Source organism: Rhipicephalus sanguineus, chromosome 4, assembly GCF_013339695.2.
Source record: "Rhipicephalus sanguineus isolate Rsan-2018 chromosome 4, BIME_Rsan_1.4, whole genome shotgun sequence".
NCBI lineage: Eukaryota > Metazoa > Arthropoda > Arachnida > Ixodida > Ixodidae > Rhipicephalus > Rhipicephalus sanguineus.
The window spans coordinates 116,874,431-116,899,873 of record NC_051179.1 but is presented as its reverse complement, the minus strand read 5'-3'; the positions used below and the strand labels follow the sequence as shown (position 1 = coordinate 116,899,873).

At 49.5% G+C, this 25,443-nt stretch overlaps 1 protein-coding gene across 1 annotated transcript; it reads left to right on the top strand.

The window, feature by feature from the left end:
- The first annotated feature begins 18,003 nt into the window (after nt 1–18,003).
- LOC125758284 (uncharacterized) lies at nt 18,004–24,389 on the top strand. Its single transcript, XM_049415317.1, is given in 5 exon segments — nt 18,004–18,008; nt 18,528–18,676; nt 19,677–19,728; nt 22,188–23,421; nt 23,424–24,389. Coding segments are annotated over 5 exon segments (2,370 nt in total). The 3' UTR covers nt 24,354–24,389.
- The last annotated feature ends 1,054 nt before the right edge of the window (nt 24,390–25,443 follow it).

Sequence of the window (25,443 nt, the reverse complement as noted above, 5' to 3'; positions counted from 1 at the left end):
TCACGTTACTACAGCAAATCTGGTGTGACGTCACTACAACTTTCGTTGCCCATCCTACAGATCTACGTCAGTGTTGGCGCGCTAGCGATGGGTTTTCATCGGGAGAATGGGCATTTAGGTACACTTTGGAAGTGAATTAAAATATATTCTAAACGTTTGCGGTGCATACAGAGGAAACCCCCAACAGGCTTGTTATAGCCTCGAAATTTGATGGCACCACCCCTTTAAATTCTGTTGTCCCCAACCGGGCATACATCTGTCGAATGTTTACCTTAGCCTTAAGGCCCGAACACTCGTACGCGTTGCAGCGCGTCAACGCGTGACTTTTTGACGCGGCGTCGCGCCCTCTCCCTGTGGAGAGGGAGGGTGCGCAGCTTCGCGTAACCGCGCGCCCTCTCTCCCCATAGGGAGAGGGCGCGACGCCGCGTCAAGAAGCCACGCGTTGACGCGCTTCAACGCGTACGTGTGTTCGGGCCTTTACCCCAAAAGGAGTTTCTGGAAGTCGCCAGCGCGTCCGGTATGCGATAAAGAGGGGAAGGGGTTGGGGTATATAAGTCTACTTTCGCATTGCTTGTTTTGTTCTTGCTACTTGCTTCTTCTCCCATGTCCGCAGGAAACAATAAACGTTCAGCTGGAAGTAGGCGCTCGTCTGTCGTGTCTGTGTTCTCCATCCTGCTTCACCTCGCACCACTTCAGCAAGCATAAAAAGCCAACTAGCTCAAACTGCTACCCTACTAAGTAGAAGGTCGCTTAAATAAACGGGGCCATAACGACACGAAAATCAACCTAACGTTACCGGCTACGTTTATTCGGACGGTTCTGATAACAATGAAAGCGCAGCCGTCCTAGCTCGCTCGTACTGGGTCGATTATTTAAAACGGCCGAGAGAAATTACAGTAAAATCTTCACTGTTCACGATTACCTCTCCATCAGCGAAAATTTACTGCACGTGCGATACGTTTCACCAGTTGCGTTTCAAGCAAGCCTCCCCCCTCCCCCCACCCCCTCCCTCTAAAGCCACTAACTAATCTTCCCCGCCTCCGCATCTCTTCGACAGCAATTTTTCAGTATGTGGAATTCACTTTCCGCGTGCGATAACAAGAGGAAGCGCTACCTTGAAAATCCTGGGACCTTACTGCGAAGGAATGTGGCTTCGCCTTCTCGCACTCTTCCCTTCAGTTACTGCGAGTTGCGCAATAACCCCCTAGTTATGTTCGGTGGAGTATTTCAGTTGTGTGGACGCTTGGACGGTTGAACGCTTCGTTACTGAGCGCCACAATAAAGGTGGTGACTGATCACAACCCGCTTGCCTACCTGACCCGCTCCATATCATCCAGTGCACGCCTGACCCGATGGGCCTTGGCATTACAGAAGTATGACATCACATTTTCTCACATAAAGGGATCACTTAATAAGTGCGCCGATGCCTTGTCGCGGTTGGACAGCGGGGATTGCTAATGGAAGCCGAGGGTGACTGGAGGAGAGGCCTTTCATGTTAATTTTATTTTCGGCCAGTATACTGTAACATGGACCTCATTGTGAAATAAGAGTATGTCAGTTTTTTTTTTTATTAGCCAGACGGCAAGAGCATTGTGCCTAAATGCTGACTCATTGCCATGGTGCTTCAAGGAATGTTACAGTACAGGGTCCAACCTGCGAGTGACGTTCCAAACAGTGTGTGGGTGTGTCTGCTTGAGTGCATTTTCGGTGTGTGTGTGTGTGTGTGTCTGTGTGTAAAAACCCCCCTCGTGCTATTATGCGTGACTTCATGCGTTGGACTGACCACAAACAATACGAAAGGGGTGCATCCGGCATGGCGCTCGGTAGTGATGTTGGGGAGCCTTCTATAGCATGTTTAGTGTTTGTTTTTGTGCGATGTTATTTGCTTACTTGCCTAAGTTGTGATGAAACTGGAACACAAATTCGAAACGTTGTCTGCGCCCTTGAGTGTGAATACCCCCCCCCCCCCGCCCCCCGCATGGAATTTTGATGTTGAATGTACAAGCGCACATACAACATTCTTGGGTTGGAAGGAATTATGTTCTGAGGGAGATTTCACCGGTGCGGGTCAATGGTGGCTAATCGGTAGACGGCGCTCGACGATAATTCTCGGGGTAGTTCTCTGCTGTTTGAGGCCAGGACGGGAGTATTGCGGACCAAGACGTACCGAGCCAAATACGAAGGCACAGACACGTTATGTAGTGCGTGTGGAGAGGAGGAGGAAACGGCTGAACATTTGATAATGTTCTGTAAAGGGCTTCACCCTACAGTCCAAGATAATGGCGCGGAATATTTCAAAGCATTGGGGTTTAGGGACAGTGAAGGCAAAATAGACTTTAAACGAGTAGAAATAACCAGGAGGAGGCTAACCGATTGGTGGCTACAATCAAGGCACGAGTGAATTGCAATCCTTCACTACATAGTGATAGTACTTAACTTTATGGCTAGGTGGCGTGAGCCGCCGCCCGATCTAAAGGGCACAGCCGTATACATCCATCCATCCATCCTTTGATAAAAAGCGGCCGGCCGTTCGCCCATACCCGCGCCTTTGTCGCCGAACCCCGCGACCTTTTGTCGACCGCTCACTTCGCTGCGGAATCACCCGTGCGGCGGAAGCGGTCTCACGGAGACTGACAACATAAACAATAATATGTCGCCGTCGCGACGGTCCTCACTGAATGAGCACCGATGTGGTTTTGCGGTAATTGCAACAGGCGGCGGCACCTTGTCGCAGACAAGGCTCGAGACGGCAATGTAAACTAGGCACGTTGGTGTGGTGTATTTCAGTGTACTTTGACTGTATATGTGACTGATGGCGTCTTTAGTTGGTTTCCTGCATAGTGAGGGCAGCAAAGCGTGAGAACGTGAAGGCGGAGCCACATCTCTGAGAGAAAGTTCGCATCGAAAAGTGTTGGCCCCATAAGGAGGTCTCAGACGAGACAGGCTTTATTTAAAGGACGAAATAGGAGAGGGGAAGGGGAGCTTGGTGCTCGACGGATAGGTTGAAGACGGGACAGAGGTCGTGCTTGGCGCCGACTCAGATCCAGGGACGAAAAACTTAGTGAAATCTCTTAAGGCTTGAACGCTTGGTGCGGGTCCAGCCCAGTTGTTGGCGCGAGAGCTGTTCAGTGGCCGTCCCGGCCCTTGTTTTGTCTGCAAGTTTCAATGTGTGTAAATAAACTCAAGTTTGTCAGGACCTGAGCAACCGGGCCTGTGCAGTCCTTCAACGTGTCGCCACGATCATCCGAACCATCGGGATCACCTCCATTGACCCAATCTTAACTCGCCTCCTCCCTCCCTCCCCCGCTTCAAGGAGCCGCCCCATGAGTTTCGACAGGAGTTTGTCTGGGGGGTGCAAAGCCGTGTTGCATCGCGGCGTGGGAAGGGTGAGGGAGGGGGGGGGGGAGGGGCAAGTGCCTTTTTCCCATCCGCCTTTCCTCCCTCCTAAGTAGGCACCTGCATACGCCCCTGCGCAATGCCAAATGTCTGTGGCAATGCGCTCTGCTGCTCTAGGAAGCAAGGTGCGGGAGTCCGGCGGTGGCTCCGGAGAGGACGCGCTTCGTATGAGCCGCGTTAAAACACGTCCTCTAACTAGGATCAGCATTACAGCGACCTTCGTTCCTTTTCACTGAAATTGCGGCTGATTTTTCCTTGTGGAAGCCCGAGTTCCCTGAGTATATCTAGACTATTCAAAATCCCTGAGACCTCCCGGTTGGTAGACGCCCTGCCTAGAATTCTATTGCGCATTACAAGTTGCATGAACATGCGCATTGGTCGTTTAAAAAATATAAAACTCGATTTTGTATCTTTGAGGAACAAATCAGCCAAACTAACTCCACAGTTTTTCGAAGAATGAAGTAAGTTTGTCCGTCTCATGCGCTCCCACAGCGCTCAGCAAACGAAGGCCGATAAAAACCTTCTGTGCAGTTCTCGTAAATTTGCTCTCGACAGAAACAGATCCCGAAGGACGTACCATACTTTGCAAAAAATGAACCAGCTACCTGCAGTGGCATTAGTAAACATAGAAAGTTCCCTGCCATCTCAACTTACGAGTCTTTTCGCGTGCAGCTTCGCACACCTCATTCCAATAATCATTCATATCTCTGTAATACTGCACGAGAACGTGAAGATATTTAGTTGGTACAATCGACCAATTCCTTGCAGAGTCTGGCATAATGGCCTCCCAAGAAACGTGCCACATCACGAGGCATTTGTCCCAGTTTTCTGCGTTGCCTGTCCACTAACGAAACCGACCACAAGACTTATCACTTCGCTGATGCTTTCTTTATATCGACAAAACACAGAAATGTAAACTGCATATAATGGTTTTACTTCACTTTCCATTAACTCATAACCACGCATGTTTCCAGAGCTAATAAGTTTCGTACAGAAAGGCTCCAGGTATATTTCAAATAATAAAGCAGACGTTGGACCTCCCTGACGCCCAACAGTCTTTACTTGAAAGCTCTCCCTAACATACGCGTAAAGCGCTTTCTATAGGACGTCTTTCTCTCTTTAAAGATTACATTAACATATCCCAGCATCATAGGGAGAATGCCATGGTTTACGCGGTCGAACGCTTTTTCCATATTTAATTGGAGCATGCCCACTCTTCTTTCTAACTCATCACAACCCGCCACCGTGGTTTAGGGGTTAAGGTGCTGAACTGCTGACCCGCAGGTCGCGGGATCGAATCCCGGCCGCGGCGGATGCATTTTTGATCGGGAGGCGAAAATGCTTGAGGCCCGTGTATTTAGATTTAGGTGCACGTTAAAGAACCCCAGGTGGTCAAAATTACAGGAGCCCTCCACTGCGGCGTCTCTCATAATCATATCGTGGTTTTGGGATATTAAACCCCATCAATTACTAATATGTCTAACTCAACACAATTCTCCAGCACACTCCTTGCTACATGAATACCGGTGTTTATTGTGCATTCTCCTTTGATTACACGAGTCTCATGTGGTCCGACTAGTGTTCTTATCACCCTCTGCAATCATCCCGGGAAAACCTTCATGAACACGTTCGCTAAGGTGGTAGACCGATATTAACGGAGAATAATTTTACAGGGTGTCCGGTTTTCGTATTAGTATCATGTGCGTCTTTCTTTCGAAACGACGCCGGACGCGCTTTCCATTTTAATGCCTCTGTGAAAACATGATTTATCATAGGGCCTCAGCTGTTACGCTTTTAAAGCGATTATACATAGCTGCTCCATATCCATCGGATCCCGGCGCTTTGCCACCACTCAAATCGCCGTTAGCTTCTTTTATCTCGGCAATATCGATCGGCATTTCCTGTTGTTATATTTCAGTGTCTGGAAGCTTCGCTCTGTCAAATGTAGTAGCTAAGTCTCACGCCTTTTGTCAGCTTTTACTTCTTGACGAAGCAAACGATGAAAATACTCCACAAACTCCCGTTCAATCGCTTCACCTTCTCGTGCAGTTCCGTTGCCTGTGGTAGTCGCTTTTATTTCTTTGCGGTTGGCGCTCGTCTTTTCATCCCCGAACGCTTACATTGTATTGCGTTTCAACGAGAAACAATTTTACTGCAGAAGATCTTATAATCGCACATCTGCTTCATCGTCCTTCACCTCTAATTGGTTATTTAGTTCACTGCTGTAGCGTAGCTAGAAATTTTTTTCTGGTCGGGGGGTGTTGAACCATACTTTATGTATGTTCGTGCGTGCGTGCGTTTGCATGTGTGCGTGTATATATTCACATGTGAAATTGCAAATTTTTGCTGTGGAGGGGTTTGGATCCTCGAACGCCTCCCCCCTGGTTACGCCAATGGTTTACTGTAAACCAGTTTGAACCATCGCAAGGGGCACTCGCCGCAGGAGGATATTTGAAATCGTTCAAATCTGCTGGGCATGCCAAGATTCGAAAAGGACGTGGTTGCTTTCTCTTTCCAAGACAACAGCGTTGTGGGAGATAATCTGGTGGTCGCAGTTATCTGTTTAGGTTGCGAAGGTCATTCTTGTGTTGTCGCATTCTTTCAAGGAAAGCGCGAAGGAAGTGGAATTGTTCGAGGGGCTCATTTCTTTGTTAGGCACAACTAATGAAACCAACAGACACTTAAGGCAAGGAAGGAATAGGGGACATTATCGTTGTTTTTAACTGTAGTGTAATAATTTTAACCAACACAAAGGGTGGTCTTTCGTCCACTTTAATTCCCTTCAATTTAGGTCAAAATAATTGCACTACAGTTAAAAAACAACAAATAACGTACCCTATGCTTTCCTTGGCTTAATTCTCTCCTTGTTTCATTGATTCTTTCTAGGAAGTATCTTGCGTCGCCCGATGTAAGTAATCTTGCACATATTCCGCGGCGTTCTTTTCTACAGGAACGCGTCTCTCGGACGGGGGACTTGGCTGCCGACCTCAGAGAAAGGCTTGTGACTGAGGGACTTCAAGCCCAGCCCTTCTCAGTGCAGGGGAAGGTGCCTGGCTGATGCCTCGAAGGTCTGGCATCGAAGCACGGTGCCATTGTGGTGCGGCAGTGACCGTCTTCTTTTCATTCTCCTTCCGTCGGCGGAGGACGCGGTGAAAAAATGCCTTTGGGAACCCTTCATCCCACCGTCACGGATTACTTAGTTCTTTCTTTTTCTTTTTTTTTTTCCTGCAAGTGCGGAGACGAACAAATTCTTTGGGCTGTCTTGGCGATGCTTCGGGCTACTAGAGAAAACTTGTGGCAGGTGGGGTGATTAAAATTCAACTGGAAACGTCGTCCTGTACGTGTAGATCTTATGAAAACGACGAAAGCAAAGGTTCGGTCGCTCTCGTTTCCCGATGATATCTAAGAAAGGGAGTGAGTCAAAATTTTCGGGTTCCGCTGTAAACTGTGCAGCCGTGCACGAGTCCGCGAATGAATTAGCTACGCACAAGCAGTCATATTCATGTAGCCTACAACCATTTTTGAATTGGGAGATGATTACTTTGACCCCAAACAGGCGCAAGCTTACGTTTAGAAATTTTACGTCTTCAAACTAATCAACTTGAATAATTAGATTTACGACTCTCCAACGCGGCAATTTAAAATGTTGTATCACAATATCTGAAATGAACAAAATTTACATATGGTACGCCGCGCTCAAATAACTATATAAATCATATTCACAGCTTTGGGCTTTAAAGTGCCTCGAGCAGGAAAAGAGATTATAACAAACGGGTTTCAAAATACGACAGGATGACTCAGTCATTTTTGTTGTTATTCACAAGCTCACGCAGATTTGCTCCCCGCCACGGCGGTCTAGTGGTTATGGCACTCGACTACTGACCCGAAGGTCGCGGGATCGAATCCCGGCCGCGGTTGCTACTTTTTCGATGGAGGCAAAAATGTTTGAGGCCCGTGTACTTAGATTTCTGTGCACGCTAAAGAACCCCATGTGGTCAAACTTTCTGGATCCTGCCACTACGACGTCTCTCATAATCATATCGTGGTTTTGAGACGTTAAACCCCAGATATTATTTTTACAGACGCAGATTCCCAAAGAAGTCAGAATGCCACAGAAGAAAGCTGATTGCGTCGCATGAGTCAAAAAGACGGAGTGCGATTCCCAAGTGGTAATAATATCTGGGGTTTAACGTCCCGAAACCACGATATGATTATGAGAGATGCCGTAGTGGAGGGCTCCGGAAATTTCGACCACCTGAGGTTCTTTAACGTGCACCTAAATCTAAGTACACAGGCCTCAAACATTTTCGCCTCCATCGAAAATGCACCCGCTGCGGCCGGGATTCGATCCCGCGACCTTCGGGTCAGCAGTCGAGCGCCATAACCACTAGACCACCGTTGCGGGGCATTCCCAAGTGATGTTCCAAACTTTTGGACAAGGGAACCACTGCTCAGACCAAGTGTTCGGGCTTGGCATATTTTATTTAATGAAACATGTAATCTCAAGGCCAATGCGGACTCGGACGCGCAAAGGAATCATCTGTCCGTTCTCTCTCAGCGATCCATACGCCAGCCGGATCGCACCCTGCCTGATGGAACGTCACACACCCATGTGTCAATAATGAACAAACGATAATAAGCATGAAGAAACAAATACTTCTTTCATTGGGGCTCGTAAAACATGTAATGGTAGCTTGTATCGTATACGACACATTCGCACTACTATCGTGGGTGTGGTTATATACTTTGTTTGGAAGCATCACTATTTTGCGCCGTCACACGGTGTATATAGACGCCACAGGAAATTGTGTAGGCAGCCCACATAAGCACTCTGTCCGAGGCCTGCGTCACTCAATCCTCGGTTGCCTTGCTTGGCAAAGAGCTGAGCTATCTGGGTTCGTCAAACTTCGTCTAGATAGTTATCGTTTTCTTAGTTTTTAAATATCAGACACTTTGACCGTTTCTATCTATCTATCTATCTATCTATCTATCTATCTATCTATCTATCTATCTATCTATCTATCTATCTATCTATCTATCTATCTATCTATCTATCTATCTATCTATCTATCTATCTATCTATCTATCTATCTATCTATCTGTCTGTCTGTCTGTCTGTCTGTCTGTCTGTCTGTCTGTCTGTCTGTCTGTCTGTCTGTCTGTCTGTCTGTCTCCGCCTACATCTGGGCGCTGGAAAGGCTATTTGTGAGGTGCTGGAGGCGAGTCATGTAAAAAAATAGAGGGGGGGGGGGCAACAGCGCCAGACATACTGACGAGTTTGGAGTTCTATTAATTGAGTTTTATACAGTAATTCGTTTCACTTTGTTGCACGAACAAGGCGCTAGCTTCGAGAAGCAGCGCCGTTCGGGCCGCGACGCGAACGCAAGATAGCACAGCTTCAGTTTCGTTTTTTTTTTTTTTTGCCACACCAAGGGCGTTTGGTAGCACTCGCATGTGCATTCACCGTGGCAATAATTTTGAATAATGTAATGCATGTTAGAATGAGCACGCAAGAACCGTTAGTTCTCTTCTTCAAGACTTCAACGAAGCCAAATACACATGTAGGTCAATAAGATCTACGTGGTGACTCGTGGTTAGGCGCTGTGTACTCGGCTACACCTGTCTGTTTATGTATGCACTAGAAGAGCTGCAAAGAAATGAATCGGGGAGTTGTAGCCGACGAGTCGCGAAACAAAACTCTTCGTTCAGCAAATAATTCTCTCGAAACAACAAGTGTTGGTAATCATTCTAAAAAGACAGGGCGTGCAAACAAGGACACAAGAAAGACGTCAGGACACCACAAACGCCGTTTGTGGTGTCCTGACTTCTTTCTTGTCTCCGTGTTTGCACGCCCTGTCTTTTTAGGATGAATACTTACCAACTAGCTCAGCTCTCTGTTATTCTAAGTGTTGGCAAATAGCATATATGGGTGTCACGTGGGCACACATTCAATCACAATCGGAATCAAATTTTTGAGCTAGATCTCTTTCCTTCCTTATTTTACGCAACTAAATCCATAAGGCCGATCCTTATCCTGAACGGGAAACCCGCACGACGAAACTTAGCGTTCTCGCATTTATACGCGTTTTAGCGATGTGGCAGAATGCTGAGATATCGGGGTCTTTGCAAAGTCGTCTGTAATGAGGGTTCTCAATAGAAAGCTACGTCATATCTTGAAAGCGGGCAAGGACTGAGTAGAACCAATGGGAGCACTTCATGGGAGCACTTCATGACTGAGGAAACGTACAGTTGTGGAAAGGATACAGATAGAGAAAGAGACCACTTCTTCATGTTCGTGAACAGTGTAAGATGCACTATGCCAGGTAACCTCAACGAAAAATCGAAGAGCAAGAACAGCGGCGACACAAAAGTCGTGCAAAACGCAACGTGCTACCATGGGCGTCCGGAAGAGGGGGTGCCCCCCCCCCCTAGAATTTTAGATATTTTTCTATGCATTAGAAATAAGCTACACAGCTTGATTAGCACACTCTGGTGCCGCATATCCGTGTGAAATGGCCTTCAGGATTGCTTTGCCGGTCACGGCAGTGAAAGAAAGGTTGCCTTTGCTGGATGCCATCAACCCTCCCCCCCCCTCTTCCCTGCGAATGCACCTCCTTCAAAAATTTCTGCGGTCCCTTGCGCGCTAGCAAACGACACTCTGAGCTCTGAGCCACGGCCGCTCGATCTCCCTCTTGCTCTGAGCAACCTGCGACTACAAAGCCGCTGATGGCGGGAACGGTGACAGACCGACAGACCGCCTTCTCCCTGCGTGGGCGAGGAGGTTGGGAACAGTAGTTCTGCTCTCTCCTCCTGAACCCCTCTTTCGCCACTTATCATCCTTTTTTCCCTTCCCCAGTGGAAGGAAAAAATGCTGCGCCGTGCACCTTTTCCTCTGCCGCCGAACTCTGTGGACAGTGTTCTTGACCCTCTAAAGTTCATCGACGCCGGCTTCGGTGAAGGGGCACAACGTAGCAAAGACGAGACCACGTTCTTCTTGGGCCCCACCACAAGGTCGCCACAGCTTTTCTCGCGACCAAGTAATTGCACGAAGGCCAGTTTTGAGTCTTGTTCAGATGCGGCGACGTTTTTGAGCGGCGACAGGATCCGAAAGACCAGGGGCGGAGCCAGAAGTCTTTTTCGGGGAGGGGGGTTCAACCATACTTTATGTATGTTCGTGCGTGCGTTTGTATGTGTGCGTGTATATATACGCAAGCAAAATTGAAAATATTCGGGGGGTTTCAACCCCCCCCCCCCTCCTTGGCTACGCCCCTGCGAAAGACTATCAAACAATACAAGTATGTATATTGAAGGCACCTCCAGTTCGCTCTGAAGGAAAAGTGCAACGTGCGCCGGAGTCAAAGACAGCAGAACTAATTATCATATTATGTCTCCGTCACTTTTTTTTCCTATTATGAGACGCGCTGGGACGTAAGCGGTTGGGGAGAAAAGTATTCTGTGAACGAGAGCTTTCAGATAGAAAAGATTTTTTCAGGAGAGGCAACTGACATATATTTGCAAATCGCCGAGGGAGCTATCCAAGCAGGATGACGCTTTCCGAACCATTCCAATGGGGAGAGGGGTCCTCCGTCTGGCGCTCGTTGCTGTGGGTACTCATATCTCGGGAAGGTGGCCCTTCCTTTCTCCTCTGCTGTTTCACTCCCCTTTGCCCTCCCCCCAACGACGCCATGACACACTGCCTTGTGAGCTGCAGAAACAGTCGTCGCTTACAGTGCTAGCAGATAAGCCACCGTTTTGTGTGCTTTGCATAGAAGATCATAGTCAGCATATACAGAAGATTATCGACCTCGTTCTAGTCAAGGGACACTGATGAGATGCGACTTCAAATTGGCACCGAAGCTGTCAGCGGTCGTTGAAGCTACACTAGCCAGTTTTGCTTTTGGTGAGCGCTAGTGAGACGTAGGACGAAGACGGCATTCCAGCGCTCCGAGCACATCCGTGTTTCTCTACTACAGTCCGGGAATTTACCTCTTCCAGCATATACGGCATTTCGCCCTAGCCTACATATTTGGACACAGCTCTACCATCGTTGACAAGGCGAAGTAACAAGACCTGTGTCATCGAGCATTCTACCATTTACAGCGGAGGCCCAAGCACCAACGGTGCTTCGTGAGTACACGACGTTCTTGAAGGGCGCGCCATGCATTTCTCTCGTGAAACTTCTGAGCCACCTCCCTATTTCTCGCCTCTGAGCGCAAACCCCCAACTGATCCGCACGGACACCTTTCAGTGCCAGGAGTGCCCGGAAGCGTTTACCCCGGGTATGACACCTCATCTTGCCGTGGAGTGTCCGAAAAAGAGGCACCTGTGTGTTGTGTGCGGCCACCAGTTTGCCATTCTACTCGCGCTTACAATGCACATTACCATGCATGAAAAGCCGCAATCAAACGGTTTCATCAAGGGCAATGGCGTTCGCACGCACGGCGTCACTCGCGGGAAACAAACGCGGCCTCCTTTTCCCAGGCTTGACAACCAGTCTCACTCTGCGGTCCCGCACCGCTCAGCTTTTGGGTGCACTGATGAAAGTACGGGTGAATTAGTTGTGATGTTGGAAGACACCAAGTGCAGCAGGCGATTGCCCAACGTGCAGAAAAGGCGGCAACCAGCGGCTGTTGCAAGAGGCGCTCGGTCGAAGAGCACTTCAGCAAGGACCGGGTATTCTGAGGGCAGTACTGCGGGCATTGCACCCAGAGGTTTCCCGCAGGAAACTGCCCCTAGAGGTATGGAGCGCGTTGACGTCGCAAGCACTTCATGTCCGACGCCCCAGCTGCATCGATGCTCGATCTGCGGCCTTCAGTTTGTGTCGCGAGACAAGCTGTGGCTGCATTCTATGTGCGTCCATGACGCACCGACTTACACGTGCGAAAAGTGCTTGAGCTGCTTCGAGAAAGAAGGGGAACTGGCGAACCATATGCGTGCGGTGCATGGCTGTCGTTAATTCTTTCTCCGGAGAGACAACGAGGACACGGATGTTGGTGGACGTGGCCGACATTTTGCACTGTGTCTTATCGAGCGCGTCCATGGTCGCACCACTGTCAACGCTTCGGCTCATCCCATGACGGTACGATTTGTTGCTGAGTGAATGCGTGATCAAAGTACCGGCAGTAAAAAAAAACACTTTTCATTGTAACGAGTTAATTAGTACTAATCCAATAAACAAAAATGTTCACGGTGTGCCAGTGAAATTCTTAACAATCTCGCATGTCGTAATCCACTTCTGACGTCCTCTTCTCGACCATGCTCGTCATATTGCCTGTGGCTATTGCCAATTTGATTTAAAAAAAACCGCACTCCTGTAACTGAACTTTGAAAAACCTTGTTACTGCTTGCACATAGCTTTTGGAATGTTCTTAAACTACAAACGCATATCACGACCCGCTCAAAAGTATTGTGTCTATCATGCTTGACTACGCTCTTCTTTTACAGGTAGTAGAGATCATCCCAGAATTATTTCTATTTGCGTAGACTGAATGGTTCAACCCGTCCTCCACGATTTTTTTTAATGACAAGAACCCCTCTTCTCCCTCCTTCTTATCCAATCTACCACAGGAAACTAGGACGCGGGCTGTGAAATCTGATATTCGATCAAGCATCAGATGAAAGTGACAATGCTTATGGAGAATGGAATTCTCCAGAGGGCAGCGGATTCCTAGAAGGAAGAGGCGTCTTGAAGTATGAATTCAATGTGGATGGAAGCAGTCACCGGTGAGCTGTGGAAATCAGCAAGATCGTTTACAGTACAGGTCGTACGTATAAAACATTGAGATACATTTTACTGAACAAAAAGAAGGAGAGATCGTCGTAATGCTAGATTGCGATAGATAAACAAACTTATTAGATCCTACTGCAGGGTGCCTACCAACCTGGAACACGTGGAAAACCTAGAATTGTCATAGTTTGAGAAGAACCAGGCCGGGTAATTGAAATGACTGACGGCAGTCTGCGCGGCCGTCACGGAAACTATCATTACGTTTAATGAAATCTTATACAAGTCGCTCCTTCGACTGCAACTACAGTAAACGGCTGAGCAGAAACGTAGAAAAAAATTCAGGAGCCCTTGCCCTATCGGGAAAATGGAGGCAAGTGAAGCTTGGTGGTGTACCTACTGGTTTTCTTTCTCTCTCTCTTTTTTTTTCGCATTGCGCAATGCTCCCTCCCAATTCTTTCCGCGCCAGAAATTGGAGGTGCTTCATCCACGTGCTTTGCAGCGCAACACTTCGGTTGCTACAGGCAACAACGACTGTCATGCGTTCATATCCAAGCAACAATGAAATGTGGCTACGTTGAAAGATCAAATTTCCATATCCGAAACGGCTGATCGCATGTGACCGGCGCACCCTCAAGGACCGCATTTCTGCACGGTCTCTAGTTCAGTGTTCTTCGCACCGAAATCTGTGAGTTATAAGAAGCTTCGCATTAAATAGCAGTGCAGGAATGTTCCTTCTACAGAGAAGACAGCATATCTCAAATCCCGGACACATTTGTCACGGCGATAAATGTGCACTTGTTTGTCTTAGCCACAACCTTGACTAGTCCTGAAAGCATTCTGGTTAAGACACACTCTTAGCAGAGGCTTGATCGCCGGCATGTGCTTCCGGAGGGGGGTGCAAGGAGAGGGGCATCTGCCCAGCCCCCCTGAAGTTTCTGATAGTATTTTGCTATGCAGTAGCAATAAGCTACGCGGCTTGATTAGCACACTCAGGTATCCGTGTGAAAGGGCCTTTAGGATTTCCAGCCAACTTTGAGCGTTACACATGATCTTGACGGCAGTGACAGAAAGGCCTGTGCTGCACCCCCCTCCCCCATCCCCCCCCCCCAATCTCTCTTCCGCGGATGCACCCCCTTGCAAAAAGTTATACGTACGCCCTTGATCGCCGGGCTGGATCAAGCATCATTAAGGGGCGATAGCCACTGAGCCTCCTCTATACCATAGCCTCGGACTTGTTGCTGGGCAAGTTTGGTGCCAGCTAGGGGACCCAGTTTAGTGCAAACTAAGAGTTGAGGAAGAAAGAGACCTGTTGCTTCTGCTCTTTCTTCCCCAACTATTTTCATTGTCTGCGCTAATATGAAAGTATTCATTGCTGGCTGCCCGTCTCAAGGGCAGCACAGCTCAAATGCGATTAAATGTCAATCATTTCTGTTTCTCGAGATCACCGCATTAAATCTGCGAATATTTTTTTGTTTACAGGAGAGCACGTATACGATGGGAACCCGCCGGCTCCGTGGTTCCTACACAGAGAGCCTTGCCTCCTCGTATACGGTCGTGGTGCTGTTCCATTGGCTGTCGCGGCCTCACAGATTCCTCCGTGTCGCCGCCTCATATTCATGAGTGCACCAAACATAGCTTTCATTACACGCGTCAGGAGACTTGCGTCACATCACAAGCGTCAAAGGCCATAAAGATAAAATTAAACATGTGGGTGCCCGTCATGTGAAATAAAGAGCGTTATCCTGCAATACGAATCCATTTTCGTGGCGGTGACGTTGGTTCCAACCAAAATGTTATGAGCCCAATAAACAACATCCTGGAATGCTACTAATTACGTGTAGTTAGGGGTCCTTTTTTTCCCGGTGCACCCTTTTGAAGAGCTCTGTCGCGACCCTGCCAAGCACGCCTGCCTTGCGCGCAGCGGCTTCTGCAGGGCAGGACCGAGTCCGCAGATTATGCGAGTTTAACTCAAAACCAAGGGTGCTCAAATTAATGGCGCACACCACATGGTTACAACATTCAACGAATTTATTGTTGTGTTATTTGCCGCACAAGTTTTTCCCATAGTCCTCCCTGTTCACCTAGTTACACATGTTTGAGAATCTTTTGCTTGCCCACCCGCCCCAAAAAATAAACACCTTTACAATTCGGTCAACATAAGGAATAAATGATGTTATTGATGCCGAGCTAGGTAAGTTGACCACCGTGGCCTCAGTTTTGTTTTGGCTGTTTTGTTTTACCGCCGTGTTCACAAGCCAACCTCACCCTTATGATTAGCGTTCCGCACCTTTGCGGCTCCTTACCGTGTTTCAAGAAGAGGTCTGGCCTTCAGCGGCCCTCCTTAGCCCAACTTAAGTTCACGAAAAAGGAACCTCCGTAAGGTAGCTGCCGAGGTGCCTGGGCCGCTTATCCAACCAAACATCCCCAACACGACATCCCCAAGATTAAAAATTTTAAAAAATATCCTCGAAGCAATGTGCGAGCAATCGCACGCTAGAGAGAGAGAAGGAGAGTTAAACTTGGAACGGAACGGCGTTCCAATGAACTAATTCCTTTTGGGAGGAACGGAGGCACGCCGCCGTTCCATTCAGAATTGGTGGAACTGTAACGGTAACGCGTTACGTTTACGAAGGAACGGCAGAGGGAACGTTGTTTTCCGTGAACGTTCCACGGCATTGAACCGGCGCACGCATGCAGCACATCGTGCAGAATAGGGCGGACGGGCGACCGCGTGAGGTGCAGAAATCTACCTGTTGTACAGTGACGTCAGTCCCTATCAAACTGCTCTGCACGTGCTGGTGGCGCATGCGCCTTTCGTTTGCTCTCTCTCTCTCCCCCTTTCCCCCTTCCCCCTTCAGTTGCTTTATATACGCTTCCAAGTGGGAGGAATAAACGATTACGTTTCGTCGGTCAACTGCGTGTTGTCGTACTTTTCTACACACTCCCTGTATGTGTCGGAACTATGTAACAGTGGCGACGAAGGCAGATAGAACCCCGAAGCCGAACATGAATTAAGCCTCAAGCTGGCAGTTAAGCAGGAAACAACGACGGCAACGATACCGACCATGGCTCATCACCAACTACCGGAGTACGACGACCAGCGTGACAATTGGAACGCCTACATCACGAAGGCGGAAGCTTATTTCGAGGCAACTGGCGTCAGCGACTCGCGGAAGAAGAGGGCGTTGCTTGCGGCAGCACTAAGTACACGCACCGTGCAAGTGCTCGCAGGGAAAGTTGCACCAAGGAAGCCTAATTCGCTGACGTATGAAGAAGCAGTCAAAGTCTTGGACGAATACTTCCACCCCAAGCGTCACGAGATAACGGAAAGCTTCCGCTTCTTCAATCACTGCCATTTGGAAGGGGAGCCCACTCAACAGTTCATTGTTGAAATTCGGCGGATTGCGGATGGCTGTAACTTCGGTGACATGCTAGAAAGGATGCTACGTGACAGAATCGTTTGCGGAGTCAGGTCAAGCTCTGTGCAGAAGCAGCTGTTAGCGAAAACAGACTTGACATTGAAAGACGCCGAAGCAATAGCCATATCGGCAGAAGCAGCTGAAAACGATTCAAAACAGATGTCTGCTGACCTTGTCCCCGTACTGAAGGTTAATTCGCGACAAGCATGTGCGAATGAACCGGTGTTACAATGCGAACGTTGCGGAAGTAAGAAGCACAACAACAAAGCTTGTGGCTGGGCGAAAGCTAGGTGTTATCGCTGCAGGATGTACGGTCATCTTGCGAAGATGTGCCTGAGCGACATGCGGAGAGTACGCCCAAAAACGCGTTCACAAGCCAGGCAAGGCGAAACTTTCGCAGTAACCGCGGACGGAATGGAGGAAAATGCTGATAACGAGCACATTTGGACGCTAACCACGCCCTCGGAAAGTCGGCTACAGCCTCCTATTCGCCGTACGTTCACATGGTGTGGCATTGATGTACCTATGACTGTGGACACCGGTTCGCCTGTCTGCGTCGTGGATAGAGAATTATTTGAGAAACACAGTGAACAGTGGCCGCCGAGCTTGCATCAAACTTTTCTGTTATCTCGGAAAACTGCCGGTATTAGGGGAGCTGAAAATGACTGTGTCCTACAACGACCAGAAGGTTAAATGCTCCTTGATAGTGTTGAACTGTTCAGGTCCGAGCCTCTGTGGACGAGATTTGATTGCCAAGTTCAGCGAGGCAGGATCATCTGTGCTCAACGTATCCGCACAGCAAGCGCCTGGGGCAGAAAGCAGCCGCACCGCAGCCATCGATTCCCTGCTAGCGGAGTTCCACGACGTCTTCAGCAGCGAGCTGAGGCCTCAGTTGCTGGCCATCCTGCCCACCTGAAGCTGAAAGGAGCCACGCCGAAGTTTTTTAAGGCCCGTTCTCTTCCTTTTGCGTTGCGCGACAAAGTTTAAAATGAGATTGGCTAGTGTCACTTGGGGTACTGTCATCTGTAACACACGCCGAGTGGGCTACCCCCATTGTGCCGGTACTAAAGAAGGACGGTACCGTCAGGATCTCTGTTGATTTCAAGGTGACGTTAAACCCTGTCTGTGAACTGGAACAGTATCCGTTACCAGCCATAGATATTTCTGCATGCCTGAATGGTGGCGACTACTTCAGCACGCTGGATTTAAGGGACGCGTATAACCAAGTTCCCCTGGATGAGGAGTCAAGGAAGCTGTGCGTAATGAACACTCACCGCGGGTTGTTTTGTTTCAACCGACTGCCATTCGGCATAGCTTCCGCGCCTGCTATTTTCCAACGAAAGATAGAAACCGTTCTGCAGGGCTTGACGGGTGTCCAAGCTTACCTCGACGACGTCTTTGTGTCAGAAAAACACGGCAGCTTCGGCAGGTTAAGATAAGTACTGCAGCGCTTCCGTGAGCATGGAGTAAGGCTCAGGCTTCACAAGTGTCGTTTTCGACAAGAGACTTATCTCGGTAATCGGATTGACCGTGAGGGTCTGCATCCAATAGAGAAGAACGTCGAGGCGATCGCGCAAGCCCCTAACCCACAGAACGTTCAGCAGTTGCGGTCTTCTCTGGGCATGCTCACATTGTATTCAAAGGTCGTGCCGAACATGTCTTCCTTACTTGCTTCGCTGTACAAGAGAGCAACACATCTTGGGTCTGGGGACAGTCTCAAGAAGCAGCTTTCCGTAAGACAAAACAATGCCTCCGAGAAGCAGCTGTTCTGGCCCACTATGATCCCAAGAGACCCCTCAAGCTAGAATGTGACGCCTCGCAAGATGGAATAGGTGCCGTGCTTTTCCATACCTTCGGGAAGATCAACAAACCCATCGGTTTCCGATCTAGAACGTTGACAAGTGCGGAGAAGAATTATTCTCAGCTGGAGCGGGAAGCCCTTGCTCTTGTGTTTGGAATGTGTAAATTTCGTGATTACCTCGTAGGCCGAGAATTTGTTTTGGTCACGGACCACCAGCCGCTCGTGAGCCTGCTGAGGGCGGACCGACCAACTCCAGTTTTGGCAGCCGCCAGAATACAGCGCTGCAGGTGCTGTACCTGGGTGGACTCCGCTACCAACTTCAATATTCTCCCGGTAAGCAGCTGCTGAACGCTGACGCCCTCAGTAAACTGCCACGGCGGATGGCAGAGTCGGAACCCCCCGAAGCAGATCCAGCAGACTATGTACTAGCCTTGGTTGGTTTCAATGAGGCAACTGTGTCAGTCAAAGAACTAAAACAGTTGACTGCAGATGACGCCCTCTAAAGTCAAGTGATGAATTTCACGAAGGACGGCTGGCCGTTCTGCGCAAAAGGCCTCAACGCGAATATGGAACCCTTCGTCGAGAAGAAATTGGAGCTGTCTTTGGCCCACGGGTTGTTGTACTGGGGCCGTCGAGTAGTCGTTCCGATGAAGGCGCGACGTCGCGTCTTATACCTTCTGCATGAGACACACCAGGGATCTTCGGCCATGAAAGCGGTCGCTAGATAGTCATTTTGGTGGCCAGGCTTAGATGGCGATATAGAGCGAGTTATCGCATCATGTCACATCTCTGTGTTCAAAACATGCCCATGCCAACGTCAGCTATTCCGATGAGCTGGCCCCCTACCACAGAAAAGTGGTCACGAGTGCATATTGATTTTGCTGGTCCTATTGCAGGGAGTATGATTCTAGTGGTCGTAGACGCTAACAGTAAGTGGATCGAAGCGGTGTCCATGAGACAAGCCAACGCTGCGTGCACAGTCAGCTAGCTGCTTGCGTGTTATCTTCTGCCGATTTGGCGTGCCACGAACCATCGTCTCTGATAACGGAGTGCAGTTTACCAGTGAAACGTTCTTTTGTCAAGATGAACAATATAACGCACCTGCGCACAGCTGTTTATCACCCAGAATCGAATGGTCTGGCAGAAAGGGCAGTCAGGACCATTAAGGATGGCCTCTAGAAGTTAAATGAGGGACGGTTGGAAGATAACCTAAACAAGCTGCTTTTCAATTACTGGAGGACGTCGAACAGCTCTGGGAAATCGCCGTCAGAACTTCTCTTCGGATATCAAATACGATCCCGCCTGGATGCATGTTTTCCTCCTCCATGCGCAGGTTCGTCTGATGACGCGGATGAGTGGCCACTGCCATCACCGGGCGCAGTTGTGTACGCTCGCAACTTCGGAACGGGTGAAAGATGGATGCCAAGAACTGTTGAGTCTACTGCAGGGTCCCGGATAGTTCGAATACGAACGCCGGCCGGAGTTTTAAGAAGACATGTGACCAGTTGCGAAAGCGGCAATGTTCAAACACCTACGATCGACTCGGATCAAGAACAGGAGAGGCAAGCATCGCAATCAGGCACTACTAGCGACCATGAACAGTCGCCGATGCCGTCAACTGAACAGAAGGGCACTGCAGCAGCTGATCCCGAAGTTCGCCCGGAAGCCACAGCTAGTAACGCTGCCACGTACGGCCGTGCCCGACAAACCTGCCCAAGTTTTGCGGCGCTCTACTCGTCAACGAAAACCAGTGCAGCGACTTTAGTGTTAAGGGAAGAGATGTTGTAAGGTGACGTCAGTCCTTATTAAACTGCTCTGCACGTGCTGGTGGCGCATGTGCCTTTCGTTAACTCTCTCTCTCCCCTTTCCCCCTTCCCCCCTTCAGTTGCTTTATATACGCTTCCAGGTGGGAGGAATAAACGATTACGTTTCGCCGGTCAACTGCGTGCTGTCGTACTTTTGTACGCACGCCCTGTGTGTGTCGGAACTATGTAACACTACCGCTTCCCTGTAACGTGATGATTCCTGGTTTTCGTTTCACCATGTAACGCCACCAACAAGCCCATTCTTGCGTTCTTTCTGGTTTTCACTTCAAGGCGCGCGCAGGGAAGCAGGCGACTCCGAGACCGACCACTTGCGGTAGGGACACAGACAGACAATGAACATTGTTATCGGCAGGGACAGCTGATTTTTTTCTTTTAAATGCGAAGTATTTCTTAGCGAACCTTTGGCACTTTGAGCGTTTCTGTCTACGTATCTATCTATATATCTCTCTATCTAGCCGCCTACGTCTGGGTGCTCTCATGATCCCCTCCTCAACTTGGTGTATACAAAAATTGGCATGGGAGGGTAAGGGGATTTGACGAATATGACTATGGGGTCATGACATGAATAACGTGAAAATCCTGTCGCCTACGTCGTCAAACCCTTTCCTCCAGGCACGTGTGGAACATACCCGTTTACCACGGGCCGCGGTGTGCGGGTATGCGCCACAGGTGACTGACAATTTAGATGTACCCAGGAACGGCGAGGACAGACACTGGTAAGTTAAATGCGAGAGTGTTAAGAAAAACCGACATCGGCAGCGTTGACCCGACGAATGGAAAGAATGAAAATTAGGATCCCAGCAAGAATCCAACCCAAGCATTATGCGCGGCAATCAGGTATTCTACCACAGAGCCACACCAGGTCTATAAGCTGGTTTGAAAAAACAGCCTATGCAGGCGTGATGTCGGTGCAACGTGAATTGTGATTATGGTGCTGGCAATGTAATTTTGCAAGAAAGCAATAAGCACTACATGATACTCGTACGATGTGTATACCTGCGATACAGGCGTCATATCAGATTAACGTCTGTGGTCCCAGTGTTGGCTCCGCTTCTATAGCAGTCTAATAAACATTACATTTGTATTCCTATGATTCAGAAAGCTATATTAAAGCATTTCTCGACCCCGGAGGAATACATTAACGAAAGTTACGTATGATATTCACATAACTGCACGGTAAAGTGCACTTAGTCTGCCAGAACGACGCAGTGTCCTCTTCATTTCTTACGAGGCCGGGCGATGGCATTATGCCGACCGATGATGATGCCAGATTGATTGACAGCCGCTATGTAGACTAGGCTACGTAGGCCAGATACGCCCATGTAGTCTATGGATACGACAAGCGCCATACAACTGATGTTGGTCTACGTAGCACTATCCAGGCCTACCAGCCTCGACGACCTATACCTCACCAACGCGAAGGGTGACTTCAGGTTCCGACATGTCGCCGGCTATATTGACATACAATTTGTCGATGAAATGACCGAGGCATCCACGATTTCCAACAACTGTACTGCACCTCATACTTCACTACATATGGACCCCGCGTCACCGCGATCACGACCGGATCCAATAACAAGTCATGACCAGCTGCTGGTGCTCACTGATCACGGTGATGTTGACCTTGTTCAAAAGCTATCAAGAACCTCTTCCACACATGCACACGGGTTCGTGAAACGTGCGTGCGTTCTCCATTATTATGGAGAAGTATAAGCACTACATATCAGCTTACGGCTTCTGGTGTTGGTTATACCCACGTTGCCATTGGCAGCGTTACCCAACTAATTTAAACAACTGGTTAAATAACACATATGCAGCTCTTCAGCATATAGGTGTGCGTATAAAATTTATAGATGTTTAGCTTCATTTTGTAACGTTTCGCTCAGTAACAAAAATTACGTCACAGTCACCTTCCAGCCGCATGCTTCGCATAACATCAATTCCCACGGTACGTGGGATCTGCCGAATTTTTTGTCATGGCCAGTCTGACAGCAATCGAGGGCCGTTCTGGAGTGTAGACACACCGTGGAGAAGTTTTACTTTATTCCGAAGCCGGGCAAGCCTCCATCCCTCTCTAACCTTCGCCCTATCTCTTTGACGTCGTGCGTAGGCAAGACCTTTGAGCGAATGGCCCTGACTCGCCTGTCTGATCTTATTGAGGCGCGAGAGTTCTTCCCCCATTCTCTTATCGGCTTCCGACGTCGCGTCTGTGCGCAGGACATGTTCCTCGTCCTCCAGCACACATTTCTCTCACCTTCTCGCAATCAGATTCATGCTCTTGTAACCGTTGATGTCCGTAAGGCATTCGATGGTGTTTGCCACGACCACATATTGGCTCAGCTCTCCTCCCTTTCATGTGGTTCCCGCATGTATTCTTACATTCGGTCCTTCCTTTCTAATCGAGTAGCTCGCTTTAGAGTCGATACTCATCTGTCCAACCCGCACTCCCTCACTCGCGGCACTCCTCAAGGTGCCGTACTATCTCCTACCCTATTCAATATGGCTATGGCCCCTCTTGCCTCCCAACTATCCGAAATTCCTGACCTCCATCATATTTTTTATGCCGACGACATCACTCTCTGGTGTACGTCTGGATCTCCCGGACAAGTGCAGGATACTTTACAGCGTGGCCTAGATCTTATCGCTTCCTTTCTATCCACTGCTGGCCTGTCTCCTGCTCCAGAGAAATCTGAGCTGCTTTTACTCAATCGCTCCGCTTACCAGCGCTCCCACAATGATCGCATCTCCCTGCATCTTTCTGGCTCTCCCATTCCTACCGTTCAACAATGCAAAGTTCTTGGCTTCCCTTTGCATGCGGCCAAGAACGCGCAGGCCCTCCATCACGCTGTCAGGACCTGCCACTCGGTAACTCACCTCCTGCGACGCGTTGTCACTCGGCAGTCGGGTCTCCACGAGGCTCATGCGTGCCGTGTTGCCCATGCGCTCGCCCTCAACAAGTTCCTGTACTTTATACCTTACGTTCAATTTACCCAAACCCAACTTAACACCCTCGAAAGAGCTCTGTTAGGCCTCTACAAGGCAGCTCTCAATCTCCCTATCACTACCTCTACCACTAAGCTCTTTGCCACTGGCCTCTTCCATCCACTACGTTCTCTTCTTTCGCTCCACCACGACTCTCAGATTGCGCGTCTTTCTCTTACCCGTCAGGGCCAATGGCTATTGGCCCAAGCGGGTATCCCTCACATTCCAGTTCCTGTTGCCACCTTGCCTTCTCCCGCGTGCACCCTGCTCCCAACCTTCGTATCCTTCCTCTCCCGTCCAACATGTCCCCCGTTCTTCACGCCGGCCGTCGTCACGCGGCAGCGCAGCATCATTCCCCTCCTTTTTCTACACAGGGAGTCGCCTATACGGATGCCTCGTTCGTGGCTCCTCGGGGTTCATGCGGCTACGCTATCTACCATCCACACCTTTCGACACCTGAAACCCACACCAGCGGGCCATACCTGCACCCACCCGATGTACTTTCGCTCGAGGTCCTTTCCATTGTCCATGCCTTACAATCATTTTCTTCCCTCCCTTCACTTCCCGAGTACACGATATACTCTGACTCTTACGCCGCCATCCGTAACATACAGAACCGCACATTACCCCCATACCTCCAACAGGAGGTCGAGCAAGCTGTCTATGCACTGCAACCTTCCCCTGTTTTCCTACGCTGGGTTCCTGGGCACTCGGGGATTGACGGCAATGAGCTGGCTCACCGGCTCGCCCGTGATATATTGCACCGGGCACCGTTAATCTCCTGGCCCACACCTTCGGAAGACAGTGGGAGCTCCGTCAAGAACGATGGGAAGATCTCGCTGCGCCATACTATCAAGGAGGTATACCTACAGCTCCGACTCGACAAGCGTCTTTACCCTCCTCCTCATCCATCGCTCACTCTACTAGAGGCTCGAATTCTACGGCACATCCAAATGAACTGCCTGATCACCCCCTCTCGCCTTTTTCTTTATAAATATAGATCGGACCCCTGCTGTCCCAATTGCCCATCTACATATGCAGACCTGCCACACTGCCTTTTCTACTGCCCAACTGCTCAGCAATCCAGCTCTTACCCTCCCCCTTCCCTTTCCATCACCACCTGGCTCGACTGGATCGGCGCCGAAGGGGAAGAAGAACAGCGTCGACTGATCGCGCAGGCGGTCGAAATGCTCGGCCTATGAATTTGGCTGAATAAAAGTCTATTACTACTACTACTATTGAACTCCCTCGCAAGGCCGCCGCCAGGAATTTTTTTTCTTTTTTTGCCTCGATGAATTTTTGTTCGGCCAACTCGAAAGTATAGCTTTTCCTCTTTTGTGTGTGTGTGTGTGGTGAGGGGGGGGGGGTGTGTTTGCGTATTCAGACGATTCTGCTACGCGTCCCCGTGACCTTGTCGGCATAGGGAACCTGCGCGTGGTTCCGCGGAGTCTTGTAACAGCGCGAATCATCGTCGCGAATCCGGTGTTTGACGCGCGTGAGATAGAGGAACCCATCACAACGCCAGAGGCCGCAGAGAATGAGTGGAGCTCCGACGTGCTAACCCCCTAAATCCCACGCGGTGGCCTCCCGCTGCGCATGAGTGGTCTTGGGCCCCAACGCAACGGTGGCGAAATTACACTTTGGTTTGACCTCTTGGGAAGGAGCGCCTTGTCGCGTGCAGCGTACGCTTCCGACGTTTTATTGGTTTTATGTTCGCGCGCTCGCCAACTGCGAAGCTTCCGCCCTGTTCCTGGCAGTGTTTTTCTCGTCGCGCATTCGTTAGCGGCTGGCTGGATCGACCCTTTAAGACATATATCTCGTGCATGCCGCCGGCACCTATCGAGAAGTCTGTCTTTTGGCACCCGGCTGCGTGCATGGCGGGGAAGAGGACCGACAGGCAGTGGACGCAGGCGCCGAAGTGGCACCTGTGCGATGCTTTCGATGGTTGCAATTGGGAAGGTATTCCTTCAACATGCGAGCTATCTACGTGGCTATAGGTCTATAATTTTATTATAGCTCAGTTCGAGAGCCGCCGCACCTGTAACCTCTCTGTCATGCAGTTAACGATACGCGTACATCCAGCGCTACCTTCTTTCTGCGCCCCCTGAGCCTGCCCTCGCCCCTACGACCTCCGATTGACTTTATTCTTATATGCGTACAACACAGCAGTACCCTCATGCACGTCGATGGAGCGGCTCTTTAACATTGCCAATGAAGTGCTGACGGGAAAACAGGTTCGTCTGTCGGATACCAACAGAGTGATGCAACTCTTGCTGAATGCGAACAAGGGAC